Raw genomic sequence first — 22,185 nt, 5'->3', positions numbered from 1 at the left:
AGACAATAGAAGCCTCGGCTGGGTACCGGGACATAAATACCCGGGGCCGGAACGGCTGAGACGTTTTGTTGCGGCATATTTCGCTCGGACGTCTTCGAACGGATATCAATCCTGGCACGAGCGACGGTTCCGACAAGTTTTGGTGAGTACCTCTTTGAAATTTTGTTGATGCCTCCTCCTCCTCCCCCCCCCTTGTGGTCCTAGGATATTCTAGGGGGCCACGAGAGAAAATCAGAAGAAAGGTGATCCAAGACAGGTGGTGAAGGGAGTCACAGAGAGCTGTGAAGACAAAAAAAAGCTTTAGAAGTGAAACATGGTTGAAAAATATTACGACTTTCAGAATCCATCAGATCCGTCCATAGAACCAGGAGCATTTTAACCCTTGGGTCAATGTGGGCATGACCCGGGTCTTCATGTCGATAATGGAGATATGGGATCTGGTACTATATGATTTTCATATGTAAGCTGTTACTTCCATCTAAGTATGGAGGGCCGCCAGAGCAACGTTTGATGTGTTGGGAGGGTCGATTTATCGTGCAGGTTCGTTGGATCGTCCCGTATTTCACACAGACCAATTTTTACAGTATAATTTGACTCCTGGGGGAGATGATAACCCACCATTTGAATCTGTGCCTAGCCAGGATTCCAGAGATTGATCTGATTTACTAAAATTTCATTCATAATAAAAAAAAATAGAAAGTATCTCACTCTTGGATGAGGGTAGAGGGGGCCGTGGGGATAGGACAGGGGCCCCACGAGAAAAAAATCTGATCCATAGGGGGAGCTGAAAAAAATTTAAGAAACATTGCTGTGTATAATATGCTACTGAGCGGCATTTTCCGTAATTCTCCGCTTCGAGTACCGGATAAAATTTGTGCGACTTACGCTCCTTACTTGAATAACACACTGTATTTTTCATCACTTTACTGTTCTTATTTTTTCATTTACCCCAACCCTTCACGTACATCTATGGGAGGGGGGGGTGCTTTTTCGTACTCTTAGGCCTTCCTCGCGTGGGAATAGTCATGTTGCTTGGGTACCAGAAGGCTTGGTATCCAAGCGACACGACATGTGTATTTTTATTGCGTCCCTCAGACGAGGGAGGATATTGGAATAATGATAGCTTTCCTCGCGTGGATTTGTGGTAATCCGAAAATTACTCGGCGATGACCACCCCCCCCCCCCTTGAGGCCTGAATTCTGAGAAATCCCATCAGTGTAATTATAAAATATAATTATACTCAGTAATAATATCTTGGTTAAATATAATACTGACCAAATTTCTTATTTATAGCTTCAGAGGGTTCCGCTCGGCCATGATTGCCCCCACGTGACCTTAGACTTCCACCCTTTCGAGGTTGAATTTTGAAAAATCCCTTCTTAGTGAGTCTTTACGTCCATGAAATAAAACTACTGACCAAATTTCATATTTCTAGCTTCAGCGGTTGCGCCTCGGCGATGATGAATCAGTCAGGGCATGTTATATTATACTAGCTACAACACCCGGTTTTCTTGAACTACTGGGAGGACTGAAAAAGTGGCAAACCATTACAAAGGAATGAACTATAATACTGGCAGCATTAAAGAAATAAGAAACCATTATAAAGGCATACATGCATGTCTGAAACGCATTGTTTGAGAACCACGGTAACCAGAGTAAACATTCCGAAAGTGACTGTTGGGGGCTCAGGAACTATTGTTGCCCCGACGGACTTTCGCCCTGCTCTGACGAACTTTTAAAGTAGCGTACGGTTCAATCCCGGTGCTGTTTGGTTGGTATATATGAAAAATTTGGCGAAGAGATCGGTCTAAAATTGTAGATTTGTATAAAGAACAAACATACTTTCACATTTATATATAAGAATAGCCATAATACTCGGTGCTGCCCGGGTTTTCTTCAATTGCTGGGAGGATTGAAAAAATGGTAAACCTTATAAAGGAATAAACTGTTGTACATATTATCACAAAAAAATGAGTAACTTTGCCTGGTTTTACCGTTGTTCTTCCATTCGTTTCTTCAAGTTTCATGATCTCTTCTATCTTCAAGAAATTTGACTTCCATACAATATTCCAGCCAACAAATATACTCACCTTTTCCCATCTGAAAGATCCTATCTCACCCTCCAAAGAATCTGGTATCTACTTCATCCCATGCAAGAATTGTGAAAATGGATATATTGGCCAAACTAGAAGAAATCTAAATATTCGAGTTCTCGAACACCGAAAGCATGTTGAGAAGGGACGGACGGATAATTCGGCTATTGCCCAACACTGCTGGCAACATTCACATCATTTTGATTTTGACAAAGCGTTTGTTTTTAAAAAAGCAACACACAATTCGGAATTGAATTTTCTCGAGGGATACTTCATCAGAACATGCCAGAATTTCCTCGTTAATGATGGAAGAAACACACCACCTATTTCGTCAGCTTGGACAGGCTTTATTAACCTCAGTCGTGACAAAACTTTCAACACTTTACAACAGATGGCTCCCCAATTCGCATCCAAAGACCACTCGGACGCAGCAAATACAAAGGCGAACTCTTCGGACGACCAGACGTAAACATCACTCTTTCACGACTCATTCGTGTGAATTCTCACCACGAAGTCCTGATGACGGCTCTCCATTGAAGAGCCGAAACGCGTCGACCATTCGACCAATTGAATTTATTTGTCTTAAAAACGTGGCAATTTTTGTATAAATGTTGTACATATACTGGCAGCATTAGAGATGTGACAAACCATTGTAAAGGCATATACATGTCTAGAGCATATTGTTTGAGAACCACGGTAACCAAAGTAAACATTCAGAAAGGGATTGTTTGAGCCAAGAAACCATTGTTGCCAACAGTTTTTTTTTTGCCCATTTGGGGCACTTGCCTTACTCTGACGAACTTTTAAGTAGCCTACTGTTGGTTTGAACCGTAGGCTACTGGCCATGTTTTGTATATATGCAAAATTTGGCGACGATCGGTCTCTAAAATTGTAAGATTTGTATAAAAAAAAAACAAGCATACATACATACTTTAACATTTATATATGACTAGCAAATATACCCGGTGCTGCCCGGGTTTGCTATTTTTTTCAATCCTCCCACTAATTGAAGAAAACCCGGGCAATGCCGGGTATTACGGCTAGTAGAATATAAAACTTGCCATATTTGATATTTATGACTTCAGCGATTTCGGCTGTGACGATTGCTCCATGTGACCTTTGAATTCCCCCCTCCCCCGTCCCAGGGGGTTGAATTTTGAAAAATCCCTTCTTACCGAGTCTATACATTACAATACAAAAACACTGACCGAATTTCATATTTGTGGTTTCAGCGGTTTCGACTCGGCCTGATTTCTGCATACGACTTACCCTTCCCCCCGTTTAACCCCCTTATGGAGCCGAATTTAAAAAAAAAAAAAAACCTTCTTAGTGAGTCTTTACGTCATGAAGTGAAACTACTGACCAAATTTCATATTTATAGCTTCAGAGGTTTCGTCTCGGCGATGACGAATCAGTGAATCAGGACATGTTATATTTTTATGTTTGCAATTGAATGAAATATTTTTTGAACACATTTTCGAAAAATCGGGTTCGAGGTTGGTGTGAGACCCGTTTAGCTCATAAACTCTAGATCAGTGATTCCCAACGTGGGCGTTAACGCCCCCTTGGGGGCGATGGAAAGTTCCGGGGGGGGGGGTGGTAGAAGCTACGAGTATAACATAGGATCCTATGGGTTAGATTGCATTGTGGGGCGATGGGAGAAAAAAATTTCTGGAGAAGGGGAGGCGATGGAATAAAAAGTTTTTGGGAAACTATTCTCTAGATAGTTTTCCTTTGAGCTCCAAATAGTGAAAGGTCCTTGTGTTGGTAAAACGTGCACGATGTTCCCTTAACGGGCCTCATATCTTTTAACATGGTGAAAAATTATGCTCTAGGAGAAATATCATTAAAAATACTATTTAACCATCGATTTAATCCAAATTTTTTTTACACATGTTTTTGATAGCATGTGCTATCTTATGCTTGTAGAAAGTTTTACGCATATCTTAGGTACTTAATTCTTTGTAAATTTTCAAAAAAAAAATGCATTAAAAACAGCTTGCGCACATGATAAATTACCATGACGTCAATGTAATTGAATAAAAATTGATTAAAAATAAAGGAAACTGTTCCGTTCATGAAATGAAGCAAGAAAAAAAGGTTGAGATTTTTTTCAATTTATTTATTTATACAATATTGATTGGCCGAGGCCTATACAAGAGGATGCGGAATTATATATGGCAAAAGTGTCGATTGATGGTACGAGAAAATTCGGAAATCGTAGTGCAATCTACAATATTTGATGGTAGGTTGTTCCAGTCGATAATAGTTCTTGGGAAAAAGCTAAATTTGTAACAATGTGAAGAGGCAAAGATAGGCTGTAATTTTTTGGAATGATTGAGTTGAGTCTAACAGAGAAATGTGAAGGTTGGATTAGAATATTGGATGTGTCAATATTAAAAACCCCATGGAGGAGTTTGTAAAGAAGAGTTAAACGAGAGATAAGTCGAAGAGAGGAGAGCGGTTGGCTATTGAGTTGTCGCTTGAGTTCCGTTATGGAGACAGATGAAGACCAACAGTTAAAAATGAAACGAGTGGACTTATTTTGGATAGATTCTAATTTGTCCATGTTGGTTTGGGTGTGAGGGTCCCAGGCTTCACAGGCATAGGACAGGGAGAATATATGTTTGGTAGCACAAGTGACGAACATGACGAGTGGAGTATTTTAGGTTACGGCGAAGGAAAAACAGTTTTTGGACACATTTATTAAAGATATAATCAACGTGAAGGTTCCAGCGGAGATCGGAAGAGATTATAATGCCCAGGTAAAAGCCCAGGTTTAATTGTATTAAATAACAGTTACATTCTCAAAAATTACACTACCCAAGAGGCAAATACTGGGGTTATAATCATGAGAAAAAAAAAATCAAAAACTGATACAAACTTTTCATGGGGGGGGGGGGAAATATATATATATATCTTTTATCTTCTATATATATAAAATTGATTTTCTGTGTGTGTGTCTGTGTGTGTATGTTCTCTATACAAATCTACAATTTTAGATCGATCGTCGCCAAATTTTGCATATATACCAAATGGGACCCGATTTGAACGATAGGCTACTTTAAAATTTCGTCAGACCAGGGCAAATGCCCCAAATGGGCAAAAAACTGTCCGCAACAATGGTTTTTGGGCCTCAACAATCACTTTCCGAAAGTTTACTTTGGTTACCGTGGTTCCCTAGCGATGAGTTTCAGACGTGTATATGCCTTTACAATGGTTTGTCACTTCTTTAATCCTGTTAGTATATGTATAATAGTTTATGCCTTTATAATGGTTTGCCACTTTTTCAATACTCTCAGTAATGAGGCTTTTTGAATAGACGTCATAATCATCATCAGCATCGCTTTGAAAGTCAGGAAAAGGGTGATCCTCATAGAAATCAGTGCTAAAATTGTCGATTTTACTGTAGAAATGCGGAAATTAGTGGGATTTTCCGCGCCATCAATAATTTTAAAAATTGTATTGAATTCTCAATTTTTGAAATATTGAGGTCGCTTAGAGATATATGAAGCCCAGGAGATTAAAAATGAAGTAATTAGCCGGACCTACTTTTGAGTTAGACATTCATGCAATAACATTGATTTCACCTTTTTATTTACATCTTCTCAAGCATGAAAATTAATGTCTTCGTATCGTCTCTTAACATTCAACTGCATTAATTCATAGTTTAGGATGTTTTAAAATGAATTATGGGCCCGTAAAGTACATCGAAGAAATTCCACAGCTTTAATCAAGCATTTTTGAAAGCTGAAACAGGCAGAGATGGATAACTTGAAGTTCAGGGGGAGGGAATCGAAATACCTAGCACCCATCAAAAAAAAGGGGGGAGGGGACTATCCATTTCTACGTTTCTTTAAATTTAGATTTGTTTATTTCATGAAGTCGCTCAGGAAGTCGCCATATTGGTTAACTTGGACACGGTTTGCATGTCCCTCAAAGAAAGAGGGAAATATCACGTGATCCAAACAGCCTCATGGAAGAAAACCCGGGCAGCGCCGGGTATTATAGCTAGTATATATATAAAATTGATTTTCTGTGTGTCTGTGTGTGTGTGAGTATGTTCTCTATACAAATCTACAATTTTAGATCGATCGTCGCCAAATTTTGCATATATACCAAATGGAACCCGACTTGAACGATAGGCTACTTTAAAATTTCGTCAGACCAGGGCAAATGCCCCAAATGGGCAAAAAACTGTCCGGCAACAATGGTTTTTGGGCCTCAACAATCACTTTCCGAACGTTTACTTTGGTTACCGTGGTTCCCTAGCGATGAGTTTCAGACGCGTATATGCCTTTACAATGGTTTGTCACTTCTTTAATGCTGCCAGTTATGTATAATAGTTTATGCCTTTATAATGGTTTGCCACATTTTCAATACTCTCAGTAATGAGGCTTTTTGAATAGACGTCATAATCATCACCATCATCGCTTTGAGGGTCAGGAAAAGGGTGATCCTCATAGAAATCACTATTAAAATTGCCGATTTAACTGCATAAATACGGAAATTTAGTGGGGGGGGGAAGGTTTCCTGCCACATCAATAATTTTAAAAATTAAATTGATTTCTCGATTTTTGAAATATGGAATTCACTTGGAGATACGAAGCCCAGAAAATTAAAAATATGAATAATTTGCCGGATCTACTTTTGAGTTGGATATCCATGTAATGACATTGATTTCAACTTTTTATTTATATCTTCTCAATCATGAAAATTAATGTCTCCGTATTGTCTTTTGATATTTATTTGCATAAATTGATATAGTTTAGGATGTTTTTAAAATTAGTTATGGGCCCCGTAAAGTGCATCGAAAAAATTCCACAGCTTTAATTAAGCATTTTTGGAAACAGGCAGAGATGGATAACTTGAAGTTCAGGGGGAGGGAATCGAAATACCTAACACCCATAAAAAAAGGGGGGGGGACTATTCATTTCTATGTGTCTTTAAATTTAGATTTATTTCTTTCATGAGTCGCGCAGGACGTCGCCATATTGGTTAACTTAGACACGGTTTGCATGTCCCTCAAAGAAAGAGGGAGATATCACGTGTTTCTAACAGCCTCATTGAAGAAAACCCGGGCAGCGCCGGGTATTATAGCTAGTTATACATAAAATAGATTTTCTGTCTGTCTGTCTGTGTGTGTGTATGTTCTCTATACAAATCTACAATTTTAGACCGATCGTCGCCAAATTTTGCATATATACGAAATGGGACACGACTTGAACGATAGGCTACTTTAAAATTTCGTCAGACCAGGGCAAATGCCCCAAATGGGCAAAAAACTGTCCGCAACAATGGTTTTTGGGCCTCAACAATCACTTTCCGAACGTTTACTTTGGTTACCGTGGTTCCCTAGCGATGAGTTTCAGACGTGTATATGCCTTTACAATGGTTTGTCACTTCTTTAATCCTGTTAGTATATGTATAATAGTTTATGCCTTTATAATGGTTTGCCACTTTTTCAATACTCTCAGTAATGAGGCTTTTTGAATAGACGTCATAATCATCATCAGCATCGCTTTTGAAAGTCAGGAAAAGGGTGATCCTCATAGAAATCAGTGCTAAAATTGTCGATTTTACTGTAGAAATGCGGAAATTAGTGGGATTTTCCGCGCCATCAATAATTTTAAAAATTGTATTGAATTCTCAATTTTTGAAATATTGAGGTCGCTTAGAGATATATGAAGCCCAGGAGATTAAAAATGAAGTAATTAGCCGGACCTACTTTTGAGTTGGGCATTCATGCAATAACATTGATTTTAACTCTTTATTTATATCTTCTCAAGCATGAAAATTAATGTCTCCGTATTGTCTTTTGATATTCAACTGCATAATTTCATATGGTTTAGGTTGTTTTAAAATTAATTATGGGACCGTAAAGTACATCGAAGAAATTCCACAGCTTTAATTAAGCATTTTTGAAGCACAAACAAACAAATACATAACTTAAAGTTCAGTGGGGGGGGGGGGGATCGAAATACCTAGCGTCCCTTAAAAAAAGGAAAAAATATATATATTCATTTCTATGTTTCTTTAAATCTAGATTTGTTTATTTCATGAAGTCACGCTGGAAGTCGCCATATTGGTTAACTTAGACACGGTTTGTATGTCCCTCAAGAAAGAAAGAGGGAGATATCACGTGATCCAAAAAAGCCTCATTGAAGAAACCCCGGGCAGCGCCGGGTATTATAGCTAGTATATATATATGAATTCAAACACACAAATAATCATAAATACAAAAACAAGTTAATTAGTAGTACAAATATCCTGAAATTAAACAGTAAATCATTATGTTGAAGTAAAAAAGAAAATAAAAGGGGGGGGGGAAGAAATGTATATACATGTACATATTGTGGCTGACTTTCGGAGTGTGCTACTTCAATTAGACATTAAAAGTTCAAGGGAGAGAGTTTTGCAGTTACTGAAGTATGTGAAAATAAATTTCAATATCGTTTACTGAGTGAAGATATTCTTTAAGCTTTCTTTTGAAATGAGGCAGATATTAGTAGTTGTTTGCATTTCATATGGTATTGAATAGAAGAACCTTGGCGCTATGAAAATGAAGTGTTTTTGCAAAATATCTCTGTGTGCATGTGGTATAGGAGAAATACAATTTGGTCTACGTGGATTTACTGTAGTGCGCATGGGCAAATGGTAGTTTTTTTTGTACAGAGTAATTGTAGCTTTAAGCAAGTACAGCTGCCGAACGGTTAAAACGTTAGCATTACGAAAAAGAATATTAGACTGGGTGTTATAGTTATTATATATTAGTCGAATTACTTTCTTTTGTAGATTAATTATAGGACGAACATTACTATTGTAATCTCCACCATATATACAATATACGTGTGATTGAAACCACGAAAAATACAAATTTCTGATAAACACTTTGTTAACGTGACTTTTGAGATGAAAAAACTTGAAAATCATGTACCTCAATTTATTATGCAGAAAGTTTACGCGTGATTTACCATTTTAAATTATTATCGAAATATAGACCGAGATATTTAATACTCTTGAAAGCTTTAAGACAGTTACATGATCAACACAGTTACATGAACATGAAGTGAAATTACATTGGTTTGTATGGTATATCAATTGAATAGGGTCAGGAGGATTATCTCTTAGGGAAAATTTCATGTATTCGCTCTTTTCAATATTAATTTCCAGATTATTAATACGAAATCAATTCCGAATTTTTAAAAGATCGTCATTTAGTTTTTGGTTCAATAACCTCCAGTGGATCGTTACTTGCATACATTATCACCGTATCATCAGCGAAGCAGATAATTCTACCAAAAATATCAATTTCACAAAAGTCATTTATGAATATTTTAAACAATAAGGGACCTAAAACCGAGCCCTGAGGGACTCCTCTTTTAATTAACAAAGGAGAACTATAGATTTCATTGACTCAATCTTATTTAAAATCAAATTTTAAAATTTAAATTCCAAATTTTTTTGTAAATTAAAACATAATTTTAAATGAGATTGAGTCAATTAAATCTCAATCTTTTGCTTCATTTCATGAATTGAACATTTCCTTTGTATTTATTCAATTACATTGATGTCATGGTATTTTATCGTGCGCTCAAGATGTTTTTGATGCATTTTTTTGAAAAAATTTACAAAGAATTAAGTATCTAAGATATGTAAAATGTTATAGATACTTAAAATTTTACATATTTGTAAAGCATAGGATAGCACATACAATCAAAAACATGTGTAAAAAATTGGGAATAAATCGATGGTATTACACTATAAAAGTTTAATAAAAGTACTATTATAAAACTCAAAAAATTCAACCAATAAAGCTCATAGGTTACATTCGAGCAAATGAAACTGATAATCTTATTGGTGGCATTTTTCAAGTTTTATAAAATCCCTTTTATAAAACTTGAAAAATCTAACCAATAAGGTCATTGGTTACATTCTAGAAAATACAACCGTTGACCTTATTGGCTGCATTTTTCAAGTTTTGTAATAGTACTTTTATCAAACTTTTATAGTGTAATACCGGCCTTAGGAAAGTTCTTTCATAAAACTTAAAAATTCTACCATTAAGCGTATTGGTTACATTCGAGCAAATGTAAACGGTGGTGGTTTTTTTACGAGTTTTATAAAAGAACTTTCCTGAAACTTTCATTTTGCGATTCCGGCTAACCAATGAATGCCGTTTGTCATAGGCCGGGATTACACTATAAACGTTTTGTAAAAGCTTTGATAAAACTTGACAAATGCAACGAATAAGCGTATCGGTTGCATTCGAGCGAGTGTAACCAATCGGTTTATTGGTTGTTTTCTTTCAAGGCTTGTAAAAGATCTTTGTCAAACTTTTACAGTTTAATCCCAGCTACAACCGGTGCAGTTCAACGCTGAGCACCGAATGAAGCGCGACGAGTATTTTCGGTGGGCATGAACACAATTCCTCGTTCGATCCTGAAAAAGTCTAAACCGAACTTTCCGTTTACTTTGAACGCGATGGTATTCCCTAAAGCAGGGGTGGCCAACCCGCGACACGCGTGCAACAAGTGGCACGCCATGGTGTCAGGAGTGGCACGCGAACGTTTTTTAAAAATTAAAGAAATTCTCTATATATATCCCATTTTTCAATGAAAGAAATTCTCTCCAACTCTTTAAACAACCCTTTTCTGATGTAAATGATAGGCTTCCAACACTATCTCTCTCTTGTACGCTGCCAACCCTATATTTAGTATGGTAGGCACTCTTAAAATAATGACTGCGATGACCTTTTATTCAATGCGTTTTCTGCTCGGGTTTCATTTTCGGGGCATAGTTGCAGGCATAGACTAAAGATATGAATTCTAACTCTGTGGTTGCAGGGCATCCTAGGTGTACGAGATTCAGGATCGTCCACATGAGGACACATGCATGATTACATTGTATATCCACGAATTCTTAGGGTGTGGGGGGGGGGGGGAGCTAAGCCCACTTACATAGTTTATTGGGGGGGGGGGGCTCAAGCCGGGTCAGTTCTCAGGTTCCGATGTCTATGTACAGCATTGTATAGGTAAGATGAACTTCTACCGATATACGTAGGCCACACATACACAATCTGCATTGCGATAATCGGATTTACGACTGGAAAATAAAAATAATAAACAACTCAAAACACAGATAAACAAACTGAACATTTTTGGGGCCGTTCAAGTATTACGTAAGCAAAATTTTAGCCATTTTTTGACCCCCCCCCCCCCCTCGTCAGCAAAATTTCGTCATCAGCTCTGCCCCCTGTGAATCCTAACGCATATTGGTGGGATCAGAGACGTACACGGGGGAGGGGGCACAGGGGGGCACGAGCCCCCCCCCCCCCCCCCCCCCACAATCCAAAATTTATTTTTTAATGCAAAAATATATTTTTTTAATAGAAATTTCGGAAGAAAATACCTTTATATGTTAATATAATCAATTTCTGTTAATTTCAATGTCATTTGAAGGCTATGAACGCAAAGTTTATCTTTAATAGATTCATTGCGACCGATCTACCCTCTAAGCCATGCAATGATAAATCGCATAAAGGCCCTAGGCCCGCGGACCAAATATGGCACCGGGGGTTTATCTGATGCGGCCTGCCCTCCTCAAACCTAATTTTGTAAAAAAAAAATGAACTAAGCGGCACATCTACAGATCGCTTAAGTGTCCCGAGGTGAAATTCCAGAACACTTAAGCGATCCGTGACCCATTTAGAGACCCCCTTGAGTGACATGTGACGTAGTTTTAGAGCACTTAAGTGCCCCCCCCCCCCAGTGCGGTTCTACATAACTCAAGTTACCCGCGGCACATTCTCAGATTATTTAAGTGATCCGCGGCATATAATTACGGATCTCTTGAGGGATGCGTGGCACAGTTCCAGAGCACTTAACCGACCCGGACACATTTCCAGATCACTTGGACCCGCGAAAAATTTAGAGATCACTAAAGTGGCTCTGTAGGGCACTTACCAATAGGGGGGGGGGTGTTACTTCAAGTGCCCACAAACACTATCGAAAGGTTTTTCTCGTTTTTGGCGCACCGAGTAAGATGCCATTAAAAATATTTCATACCTTCATAAAGGGTGGTTGATGACGTAAGCATCATCCGAACCCCCCGCCCCCATCCCGCGTCATCAAAATTCAGCAAATCGGGAACTCCTCCCCCCCCCCCATCGATGATGACGTAATACCTTTGCGGAAATTGGAGGACGATCGAACAATAGCTTTGAGAAACATGAATAATCCTTTCACCTAAGCTCCCAAAAGCTGCGCACTTTTGCCTGCAGTTTCCATAAAAAAAAACCTGCACGCACTTTATTTGAACTCAGAAATTCAGCAATCGCTTTCCATTGCACCGAAAATCTGCGCGCACTGCCCTTCCGTTCATACAATCTGCATCAGGGGTCATTCAAGTATTACTTCATCATCGATGGGGAGGGAGGGAGGGAGGGGGGGGTTTTTCCGATTTGCTGACTTGTGATGACGAGGGGGGGGCGGGGGTGTTTGGATAATGCTTACGTCATCAACCACCCTTTATGAAAGTATGAAATATTTTTAATGGCATCTTACTCGGTTAATAAGTAAGTGACATTCCCCCTTCTATTGATAAGTGCCCTGCCGAGCCACTTTAGTGATCTCTAAAATTTTTCGCGGATCCAAGTGATCTGGAAATGGGCACGAGTCGCTTAAGTGCTCCGGAACTGTGCCGCGCATCCCTCAAGAGATTCCGTAATTATATGCCGCGGATCACTTAAATAATCTGAGAATGTGCCGCGGGTAACTTGAGTGATGTAGAACCGCACTGGGGCCACTTAAGTACTCTAAATCTACGTCACATGTCACCCAAGGGGTCTCTAAATGTGTCACGGATCGCTTAAGTGTTCTGGAACTGTGTCACGGGTCATTTAAGTGATATGAAAATGTACCACGGGCCGCTTAAATGTTCTGGAATTGTACCACGGGACACGTAAGCGACCTGTAGATGTGCCGCATAGTTCTTTTTTTTTTTTTTACAACATTAGGTTTGAGGAGGGCAGGCCGCATCAGATAACCCCCGGGGCCATATTTCGTCTGCGGGCGAAAGCCTTTACGTGATTTATCATTGTATGGCTTAGAGAATGGGTCGCAATGAATTCAATAAAGATAAATTTTGAGTTCATAGCCTTTAAACAACATTGAAATTAACAGAAATTGATTATAATAGCAGGGGGGCACGAGCCTCCCCATGCCCCCCCCCCCCCCGAGTACGTCTCTGATCCCACCAATATGCGTTAGGATTCAGAGGGGCAGAGCTGACGACGAAATTTTGCTGACATGGGGGGGGGGGAAGGGGGTCAGAGTTTTGCTGAAGGCGTGGATTAAAAATAGCTAAAAATTTGCTTACGTAATACTTTAACGGCCCCCTTCAGCTTCACCTGCAATCTTCACTCTCTCTCCAATTTTAGACTTTCCTGATAAGGCTTTTTTCTTTTTCAGAAACAAATCACCTTCAGCCATGATTCTAACGCAACTGGTGTTTCTGATCGTGTCTATCCTGCATGGCAAATACGTCACGTCTTCAGTCGAAGAAATCTCGGACCAACAACAAATCGGACCCGAGTCCACAGTCATCACCACCAACTCCTCCCTCGGGTCTCCAGACGCCAAACGGAGCCAGGGTCTACTCTCGTCCCCGAACGGCCCACTGAACCCGAACTACTTCTCCGCTCTGGCCAACCTAATGAACTTCGGAGGAGTGTCCGCACCGCCGGGCTCGACAGTCGGAGGACTGAGGACCGTCATGATGAGCGGGATGCTGTACGGCCTGACCTTACTCCCGGCCGCGTTCATGGCCCTGGGTGGGAACAATATGTTCGCGAGCCCGCTCATGTCTTCGCTGGGACTCAACAGGAGGGCCATGGACGACACCAGCTCGGCCAGTCTCCCGATGTTATCCGAGAGCCAGACCAGGAAGCTACTGAAGATGCTGCAGTCGGCTTTCAGGCAGTGGGGCATCGCCGACGAAGACTGCAAGATGCTTTTCGTGTGCCAGATGTACAGGCAGGTCACGAATGACGGCGTCACACCGGACCTGGAATTATTCCGCGAAGCTCTCCTTCATATACTGGAGTAAGTACAGACAAATCTGAATGTTGAAAAGGGGTCCTTCATGACAAATAAAGTATAATATCATTACACAAATATTTATCATCGCAATAACGGCTAATTTGCACATTGTGTCCGTGCGTACGTGTGTGTTTTCACAAAAAGTATTGAACCAAAGCTACTGATAATGCCACCGGAGAAGTATGCAGATATTCAGTGTCGAATACGTAAGCGTACACGTGCGTGTGGGCGGAGATGTGACCACGAAGGGGATGATAAGGGCACGAGGCCCTTTCCACGATCCGTGTGCTTGTACTCCTTGGCACAATGAGTAGCCACAAACGTATAGATGGCGGAATGAGATGGAGAATCGTCGGTAGATTGGAGGCAGGCCAATCACAAGTGCAGGTGGCTACAGAGTTCGATGTTACGCCCAGTGTCGCCTGCAATTTGTGGGAACAGTTTCAGGACACTGGATCCACATCGTGAAGACCTGGACAAGGTCGTCGAAGATTTTCGGCGCGGCGCCACAGGACTGCTACAGCATCACAGCTCTCACTTGAGCTGCATGCTGCCACTGGAACTCGAGTTTCACGGTTTACTGTTGCCCGAAGGTTTCGTGAGAGAGGGCTTTATGTTAGAAGACCCGCTGTTTGCGTTCCGCTAACTGCAGCACATAAGAGAGCGCGTTTAGCACGTCAGCCTTGGACCAGACTTCAGTGGAGCACCGTGCTATACACAGATGAGTCGAGATTCAGCCTGGACACTGATTCTCGACGCACACTCATCTGGAGAAAGCCTGGTACCCGATACCATCCCACCCACCTCAGGGAAATGGACCACTATGATAGTGGTGTCATGGTCTGGACAGGAATCATGTTAGACGGCCGCACACCCCTCCGTGTGTTTGGCAGAGGATCCGTGACTGCTAGAAGGTGTAGAGAGTAGATCTTATAGCCCTATGTTCGACTTTTCAGGGGCGCAGTTGGCCCTCTGGTCCTGTTGATGGACGACAACGCTCGTCCACATCGGGCTCACCTGGTCATCTGGATCATCATTCACCAGATATCTGGAAAGTGAAGATATTCGGCGTATGGACTGGCCAGCCAGATCTCCTGACCTAAACCCTACAGAACATGTCTGGGACGCTCTTGGGAGGGCAATTGCATCCTCGCGCCACCCCCCCCCCCCCCGAGAACCATCCCGGGACTGAAAACTGCCTTTGCTGCAGAAATCTGTTAGAAATTCTGTAGAGAAATGTGTGTACGAGGTGCATGTACTATTGAGTAATGGTAGCCCCCCACGCATTTCAAAGAATGTGCAAGTCTAGCGGAGGAACAGCCCCCCCCCCCCCACGGATTTGTGAAAAAATGCACAGGCCTGCTACTCATTTCCGGGTGTAAGTATGCATATCCATGCGTAAGCAAGCTTGGTACTCATTTGTAGGGTTGTGCATACATACCTTACTAATACTACTACTGAACTACACATGCAACTCATAAACATGTCCTGCAGAAATTTCTAAGAAACTGTCGCATGCTGGAATGTGCTGTCGATGTGTTGTGTACGTTTATGTGATGTTTGTTCCTGAGAAATGCGTGTTAGGTGTTCAAGAAGCACTGCCATCTGTCTTGTCAAATGATAAGTAACAACTCTGCAGGTTATTTTACCTGTACGTAATATGCATAAAGCACACATTACGTATAGACAGTGGCGTATTTACGGGGGAGACTTAGCGGGCTATAGCACATGGCGGCAAGTTTAGAAGGGTGGCAAATTTGAGGAATGAGTGGGCTAATAAAATTACTAGAATGGGTCGAAGGGTCGCAAAATTTGTATAACCACAATCCACCTCCACCGAGACAGTAAAGACTAGGCCATTGAGTGACCTAGAGAGTATGCAAGCACGTGAGTGATCAGAAGAGTGACCTAGAGAGTGTGAAAGCATGCGAATGACCAAAAGAGAGATCTAGAGCGCGTGCAAGCACGGAATGACAAAAATATGAAATAGAGCATGTGTAAACGTGTCTGTAAATGATAAAAAGCAAAAGAATGACCCCAAAAAAACAAGGAAACATGTCACTGATCGACCAAAAGAGTTGCCTGAAGCGTGTGAAAGTATGTGAGTGACCGTAACAGTGCGCAATCATGTGAGTGACCAAAACAGTGCGCAAACATGTGAATGACTGAAACAGTGACTTAGAGAGTGACCAAAAGTGTGAATTAGAGACACGGGTGTACTTGCAGGAGTTGGGGGGGGGGAGCCAAGTGGGTATAGGATGGCGAACTCAAGCAAAAGGTAGCCATGAAAATTAGACTAGAATGGGAGAAAGGCGGCAAAATTCGTGTAGCCCTCAGGCGGAAAAAAACCATAAATGCGCCTCTGCTATAATCAGTGTGCTAGCCACCAAAACCCATTTCTTAAGGTGCTGACGCATCCACTACATTATCAGTAGGGTACTGGAAGCAGGGGTGGGAAGTGACAAAGTCCATTTCGGAGCAGCAAAATTCAGGATCGGAGCAGTTTTGGAGCAGCAAAATATAGGATTTGGAGCAGATATTTATAAATTGGAGCAGTGAAATTAACAAGAATATTTTCGTTAACCCTCACCCCTTTTCAAAATAAAACAACTGCACTGTTTTTTGTCATGAAACATCTTTTCATCAGCTTGTTTTTGTTTTTGGCGTTTCAGGCTTTCGACGCCTTGTTTGAAAGAGCGGCTGTCATAAAATTTTTCGCACCAGTCTATTTAAGATGAATTTCGCTTACTGAGAGCACTATTTGCTGTCTGGAACCGCAGCAGTTCCAATGGGCTAAAAATTCTCCAAGTTTTCAAATTCTCAACGTTCGGAAGAATCGACACGATGTTTGGCGATTCAACGCTCGTCATCTGGCGAGATTGACGACTGGACACTCATTATTTGGCGATATTGGCGATTCAACACTCATTATTTGGCGACTTGACATTCGTTATTTGGCGACTTGACATTCGTTATTTGGCGACTTGACATTCGTTATTTGGCGATTTAACACTCGTTATTTGGCAACATTGGCGATTTAACGCTGGTTATTCGGTTCTGTATTAGTTTCTAAATTAGCATTTGTAATTCGGCGGAAATGCTCTTTTACTCGCAGAATGAAATTGTTTTCACGAAACATCGGGATTTGACGCAATGACGATTCGTGTCCGGAAAATTCACCGCCATGCAATTCATCGCTAGGAAAATTCATTGCCGGAAAATTCACCGACAACAGTTCGATGCGAGTTAGCGTGGGAGTGAGCGATTGAGTTACACTGAGCTAGGAGTGAGTGAGTGACCTAATGAGTGTGTGAGTGACCTACTGAGTATGTGAGTGAGTGACCTACTGAGGATGTGAGTAAGTGACCTAGTAATTGAATGAGTGAGTGACCTAGTGAGTATGTGAGTGAGTGATCTACTGAGTATGTGAGTAAGTGATCTAATAATTGAATGAGTGAGTGACCTAGTGAGTATGTGAGTGATTAAGTGATTGAGCGAGTGACCTAGTGAGTAAATGAGTGAGTGAATTAGTTTTAACCTAGTAGTGTCACAAATGATTAAAAAATCTGATTGTTCCAAGTTATATTGTATATATTACAATATCGACCTAATGGCATATTTATAGCTTCAGCGGTTTCGGCTCGGCGATGACGAATGAGTCTCAGGACATGTTATTTTATATGCAGTATATACGTAGATGTAGACACGCACTAAAACGGGATTTCTGAAAGTTCATCACCCATGGGGATCATGAGGTGTTAAAGTGTGGTATAGGGGGAATCATTGCTGAGTAAATCTAAGATTGCAGAATCCACACCAATGAAGTCGCTGGTAACAGCTAGTTCATCATAAAAAAATAATCCATTGCTTACTGATGATCAACAATGTTTTTTATAATATCAAAGTGATAACAGGACATGATTTTAAGCATTAGGAAGTAAATTCATCGCGTATCCACTTACTTCATTATCTTTTAATTCTCTGTTATTATTGCTTTTAACGTAACGCAGTTCTCGGAAAGAATCGTTTCGCGGCAAAGCAGGAACAAAAAATTTTTTTGGCGTCCTTTCCGAAATTCCGGGCATACTGAAGCGAAATTCGCCATTTTGGCGCGGAAAAATACGAAAATACACTATTGGAGCAGGATGGCGCAAGGTGTTAATTTTGGCGCAGTGCGGCGCAGAGCTCCCACCCCTGTGAAAGCAAGAAACCACTGCACTTTTTTAATATTTTGCACACAAAAAAAAGCATTTTTCTGCTTTTGCTGCTCAGTCACACACTCCTAAGGGTGTTTGCAATTTAACAATGCCGAGATTGAGATCACACAAGATCAATGAAATTAAATTACTAAGATTCCATGATTATTCATGTCTTACGTGCCTCGTTATTATGTTGTGTCTAACAATATTTTCTCGGTAGGAGAGGCGGAGGACAACGTCCAGCCGGCAAGACCGTCAGGAACTTGCTTCTCGCGTACGAGCATTACTTCGACGCAGCGAGGTTCGGGATGGACATGGACGAATGCGAGCAGAGATATCCCAAGTGTCCCCTCAGTCTGCATTCCAAGAAGAAGAAGGGGAAAGGCGGCAAGAAGGACAAGGCCTCCAACAAGAGCAACCAGGTGACCGCTAACAAGAGAGAGACGTGGTAAATCGCAACGGATCCTCGTCTCTGGTGCGTACACGTGTCGTCTTATCTCTCTATACCGCCTAGCGAGCGTCACCTCTCTCTCTCTCTCTCTACCATCGACAAGAATCACCTATTTATTGAACATTTGTCTCATATTGTGTTTGCGCTGTTCGAAGCTTGGTGTACAACTCCTGGCAAATGTACGCTGCTACTGATGATTTGCCCTTGTGTGTAATTTTTTGTACTATTCTCTATTAATAAAACATATTCGATTGTTGGTGAAAGAACTTTAAATAATGGCGGATAGCGGTTGCGCAGAACTCGACGAGATCGAATAGAAACTTAGGATACTCAAGAGAGGGTCTTCCAGAGCTCAAGAGATCGGCCAGATTCACCAGCTAATTAATTAGCATCCTGAGGACGACGCAGTGGGCCAACACCATTTATAAAACAAGGCGTCCGCACGGAGCTCGTGACGTCACTGAAGAAGTCCATTTTACCGATTGCCATTGGATATAGCAGGCCGACGCATGCGATAGCTTTACCTTTTTTTTTTGCAATACATCCAATGGCAATAGGAGAAATGTCCTTCTTCATAGACGTCACAAGCTTCGTGCGGAGGCCTTGTGCTATAGGTGGTGTTGAGTGGGCTCACAAAGGGAGCCTCTGTCTGTTCCGATTGGTTCACTCTTTTTGCTCAAGAGAGCCAGCCCAAAGGATACGATACCCAAGGCAAGAGAACCACAGACCATTTAAAAAATGCACGCAACCTCTCCATTACCAAGGCAGTATTATGTTTCCTTCATAACATATTTTTTTAATATCCCAGAAATTCATTTTCTCCTGCACCATAAAGATTTCTTCTCTGGCAATTCAACTTTCCCCATGCGATCTGAGACAAACAAAATTTTTCACAGCAATTCCCATCCTCCACACGAATTTTCTGAGAACACCTTACTGGCATGGTTTTCCGCAAGTACACCGAAGAGCCAAAAAAACTGGTACACCTGCCTAATATCGTGTTGGGGCCCCGCGAGCACGCAGAAGTGCCGCAACACGACGTGGCATGGACTCGTCTAATGTCTGAAGTAGTGCTGGAGGTAATTGACACCATGAATCCTGCAGGGCTGTCCATAAATCCGTAGGAGTAAGAGGGGGTGGGGATCTCTTCTGAACAGCACGTTGCAAGGCATCCGCCGTACTCTGATCGGTTCCATATCTCTTTATTTGCATACGCATGCCTGTACCAGTTTTTTTGGCTCTTCAGTTTATATGGGTGCACAAACTGTTCACCTCATGGGCCACTTGAGATCTGAACAACTATTTTTGAGGGGCACATTAAAGTTTACTTTCATAAGCCTAACTAGTATTTTGACGAAGGCAGTTCAAAAGCTGAACAACTTCGGATGTTGCTCTTCTAGAAAAACAGAAACATGAATATTATTTTCAATATATTTTATTCCAGTAGACACAGATGCATTTTTTTGTGAAAAAATTTCTTTCAAAAATTTCAACATTTGTAACATTCTTTAGAATGACTGGAATCCATTCGATTCACAACCAAAATTAAAAATTCTATTCAAATAAAAAACGCACAGAAATATTCGAATTCATATCATTAACAATACACATTGTTACTTTCGCATTTAAAAAAAAACCAATACTTTAACATCACAAATGCTATTCAAATCCTTGATCCTAAGGAAAACCAAATGCAGGTATCGTTCGCGCGCGGGAAACATGAAAAAACCATCATAAAGTAAATCATCGAAAAAATATTCATTCAAACACACATGTACTGAAATCAAACCTTAAGCCGGGTTTTCCTAGGAGCAGGTTTTCACGCTGCACACGGCGCAAAAGTTCTATTCTCAGGAAAACCCGGCGTTACATAATCGGGGAACGTTATACTACTTCGTTCAAAAAGTTCCAAGTTTTATTTTATTACGCGAGAATGAATACAAATATAGAAACCTGTAGAATACTTCTACAACTAGCTTCTTCCCATTGATATTGCGAAATGTGACTTTTTCCTCGGATAAAGAGCTTGCATAAGGGGCAACGATTCTCTTGTTCCGAAAACGTGCAGCGACGAAGGTGCCGAAGGATGTGACAAAAAAAAAAAAGCTTCAATCTGCATTCACATCTTTATATGAACAAAGGCTAATAAGCGTAAATGTTTACCACCCGTGCGAATGAAACGTCAAAAGACAAAAACTTTCTGTCACGTCGGTCCAAAAAACCGTAAAAACTCTTTGAACTTCACTAAACAGGTTCTCTTTTTTACTTGGTGTTTCTTCGAAGTAACTACCCAGTGCAATTACGCATATTATTGTTCATACAAAGGCGTAGATACGGATTGCAGGCTTTTTTTTTTCCTCACATCCTCCGGCGCCTTCGTCGCTACACTTCTTCGGAACCACAGAATCGTTGCGTTCCTTATCCGAGAAAAAAGTAACATGGGGGGGCAAGATCAATGGGAAAAAGCTGGTTGTAAAGTAGCAGAATGTGATGTTTCAACAGGTAATCTGACACCAGGAGGGACCTGTGAGCCGACGCGTTGGTGTGATGGAGCACCCACGATTTCCAAAGATCTGGTCGGTTGCATCTCACCGAATCATCTTCCGTAGTGAAATTAGTTCCGAAACTTTTTGAACGTAGTAGTAAAAGCATAAAAGATTATACATCATAGGTGTGATCAAAGAAAGGGTGACGAGAGGAAACATATACAGCCCAATTTGTAAGCCTGGGTCCACACCGGCCACAGAATGTGATTCTGAGAAAAACAAAAATGCACAGAAATCTTCGAATTCATATCATTAACAATACACATTGTTACTTTCACATTAAAAAAGTAAAACCAATACTTTAACATCACAAATGCTATTTAAATCCTTGATTCTAAGGAAAATCAAATGTATCCTTCGCGCGGAAAACATGAAAAAACATAATAAAGTAAATCATCGAAAAAATATTCATTTTGGTGAGTGGAGAAAAAACCGGTTTCTGAGGGGTGGCTACGCAAATTCGACCATTAAAATAGCCCAGGCTGTGCTAGCCACACATCAAAACCGGTTTTTCCCATGCGTTGAAGCGCTGTAGCGCCGCGGGTGTGGTGTTAAGAGGTGTTTTACACTGTGCGAGATTTCGTACGCATCGCATGGAATTATGGATTTCGAAGGTGAAGTCTCTCTCCTCAATATGATGAAGCATGAATATTGGTTGTCCATCCAGTTTACTCTACCAGCTCAGTATGGTGACCTATTTTGATGAACAACGAAGAAGTCGGCGACGATCTTAAGATGACCAAGCAGTCGCGCTGACTGGACAAAGGTGCACAAACAAGTCACTTATAAATGCTA

The 22,185-nt window shown here is 40.9% G+C and overlaps 1 protein-coding gene across 1 annotated transcript; it reads left to right on the top strand.

Moving 5' to 3' along the window:
- Positions 1-71: 71 nt before the first annotated feature.
- Positions 72-19,076, top strand: LOC149070764 (uncharacterized). The gene is made up of 3 exons (XM_089248696.1): positions 72-142; positions 13,565-14,197; positions 18,614-19,076. Exons 2-3 carry the CDS (start codon positions 13,584-13,586, stop codon positions 18,843-18,845), a joined length of 846 nt encoding a protein of 281 aa, XP_089104822.1. The 5' UTR covers positions 72-142; positions 13,565-13,583; the 3' UTR covers positions 18,846-19,076.
- Positions 19,077-22,185: the final 3,109 nt, after the last annotated feature.

Source organism: Pholcus phalangioides, unplaced genomic scaffold (genome assembly GCF_987345545.1).
Source record: "Pholcus phalangioides strain wild (caught in Gottingen) unplaced genomic scaffold, Ppha-v1.0 ptg000020l_1, whole genome shotgun sequence".
Classification (NCBI taxonomy): Eukaryota; Metazoa; Arthropoda; class Arachnida; order Araneae; family Pholcidae; genus Pholcus; species Pholcus phalangioides.
The sequence above is the reverse complement of the archived record's forward strand: the minus strand, read 5'-3'. Positions and strand labels throughout refer to the sequence as shown.

Bases quoted from the DNA above. Each gene is read 5' to 3' on its own strand.
- LOC149070764 (XM_089248696.1), top strand. From the start codon at position 13,584: ATGATTCTAACGCAACTGGTGTTTCTGATCGTGTCTATCCTGCATGGC. The intron at 14,198-18,613 runs GTAAGTACAGAC...TTTTCTCGGTAG, and splicing joins GCTCTCCTTCATATACTGGA to GAGAGGCGGAGGACAACGTC.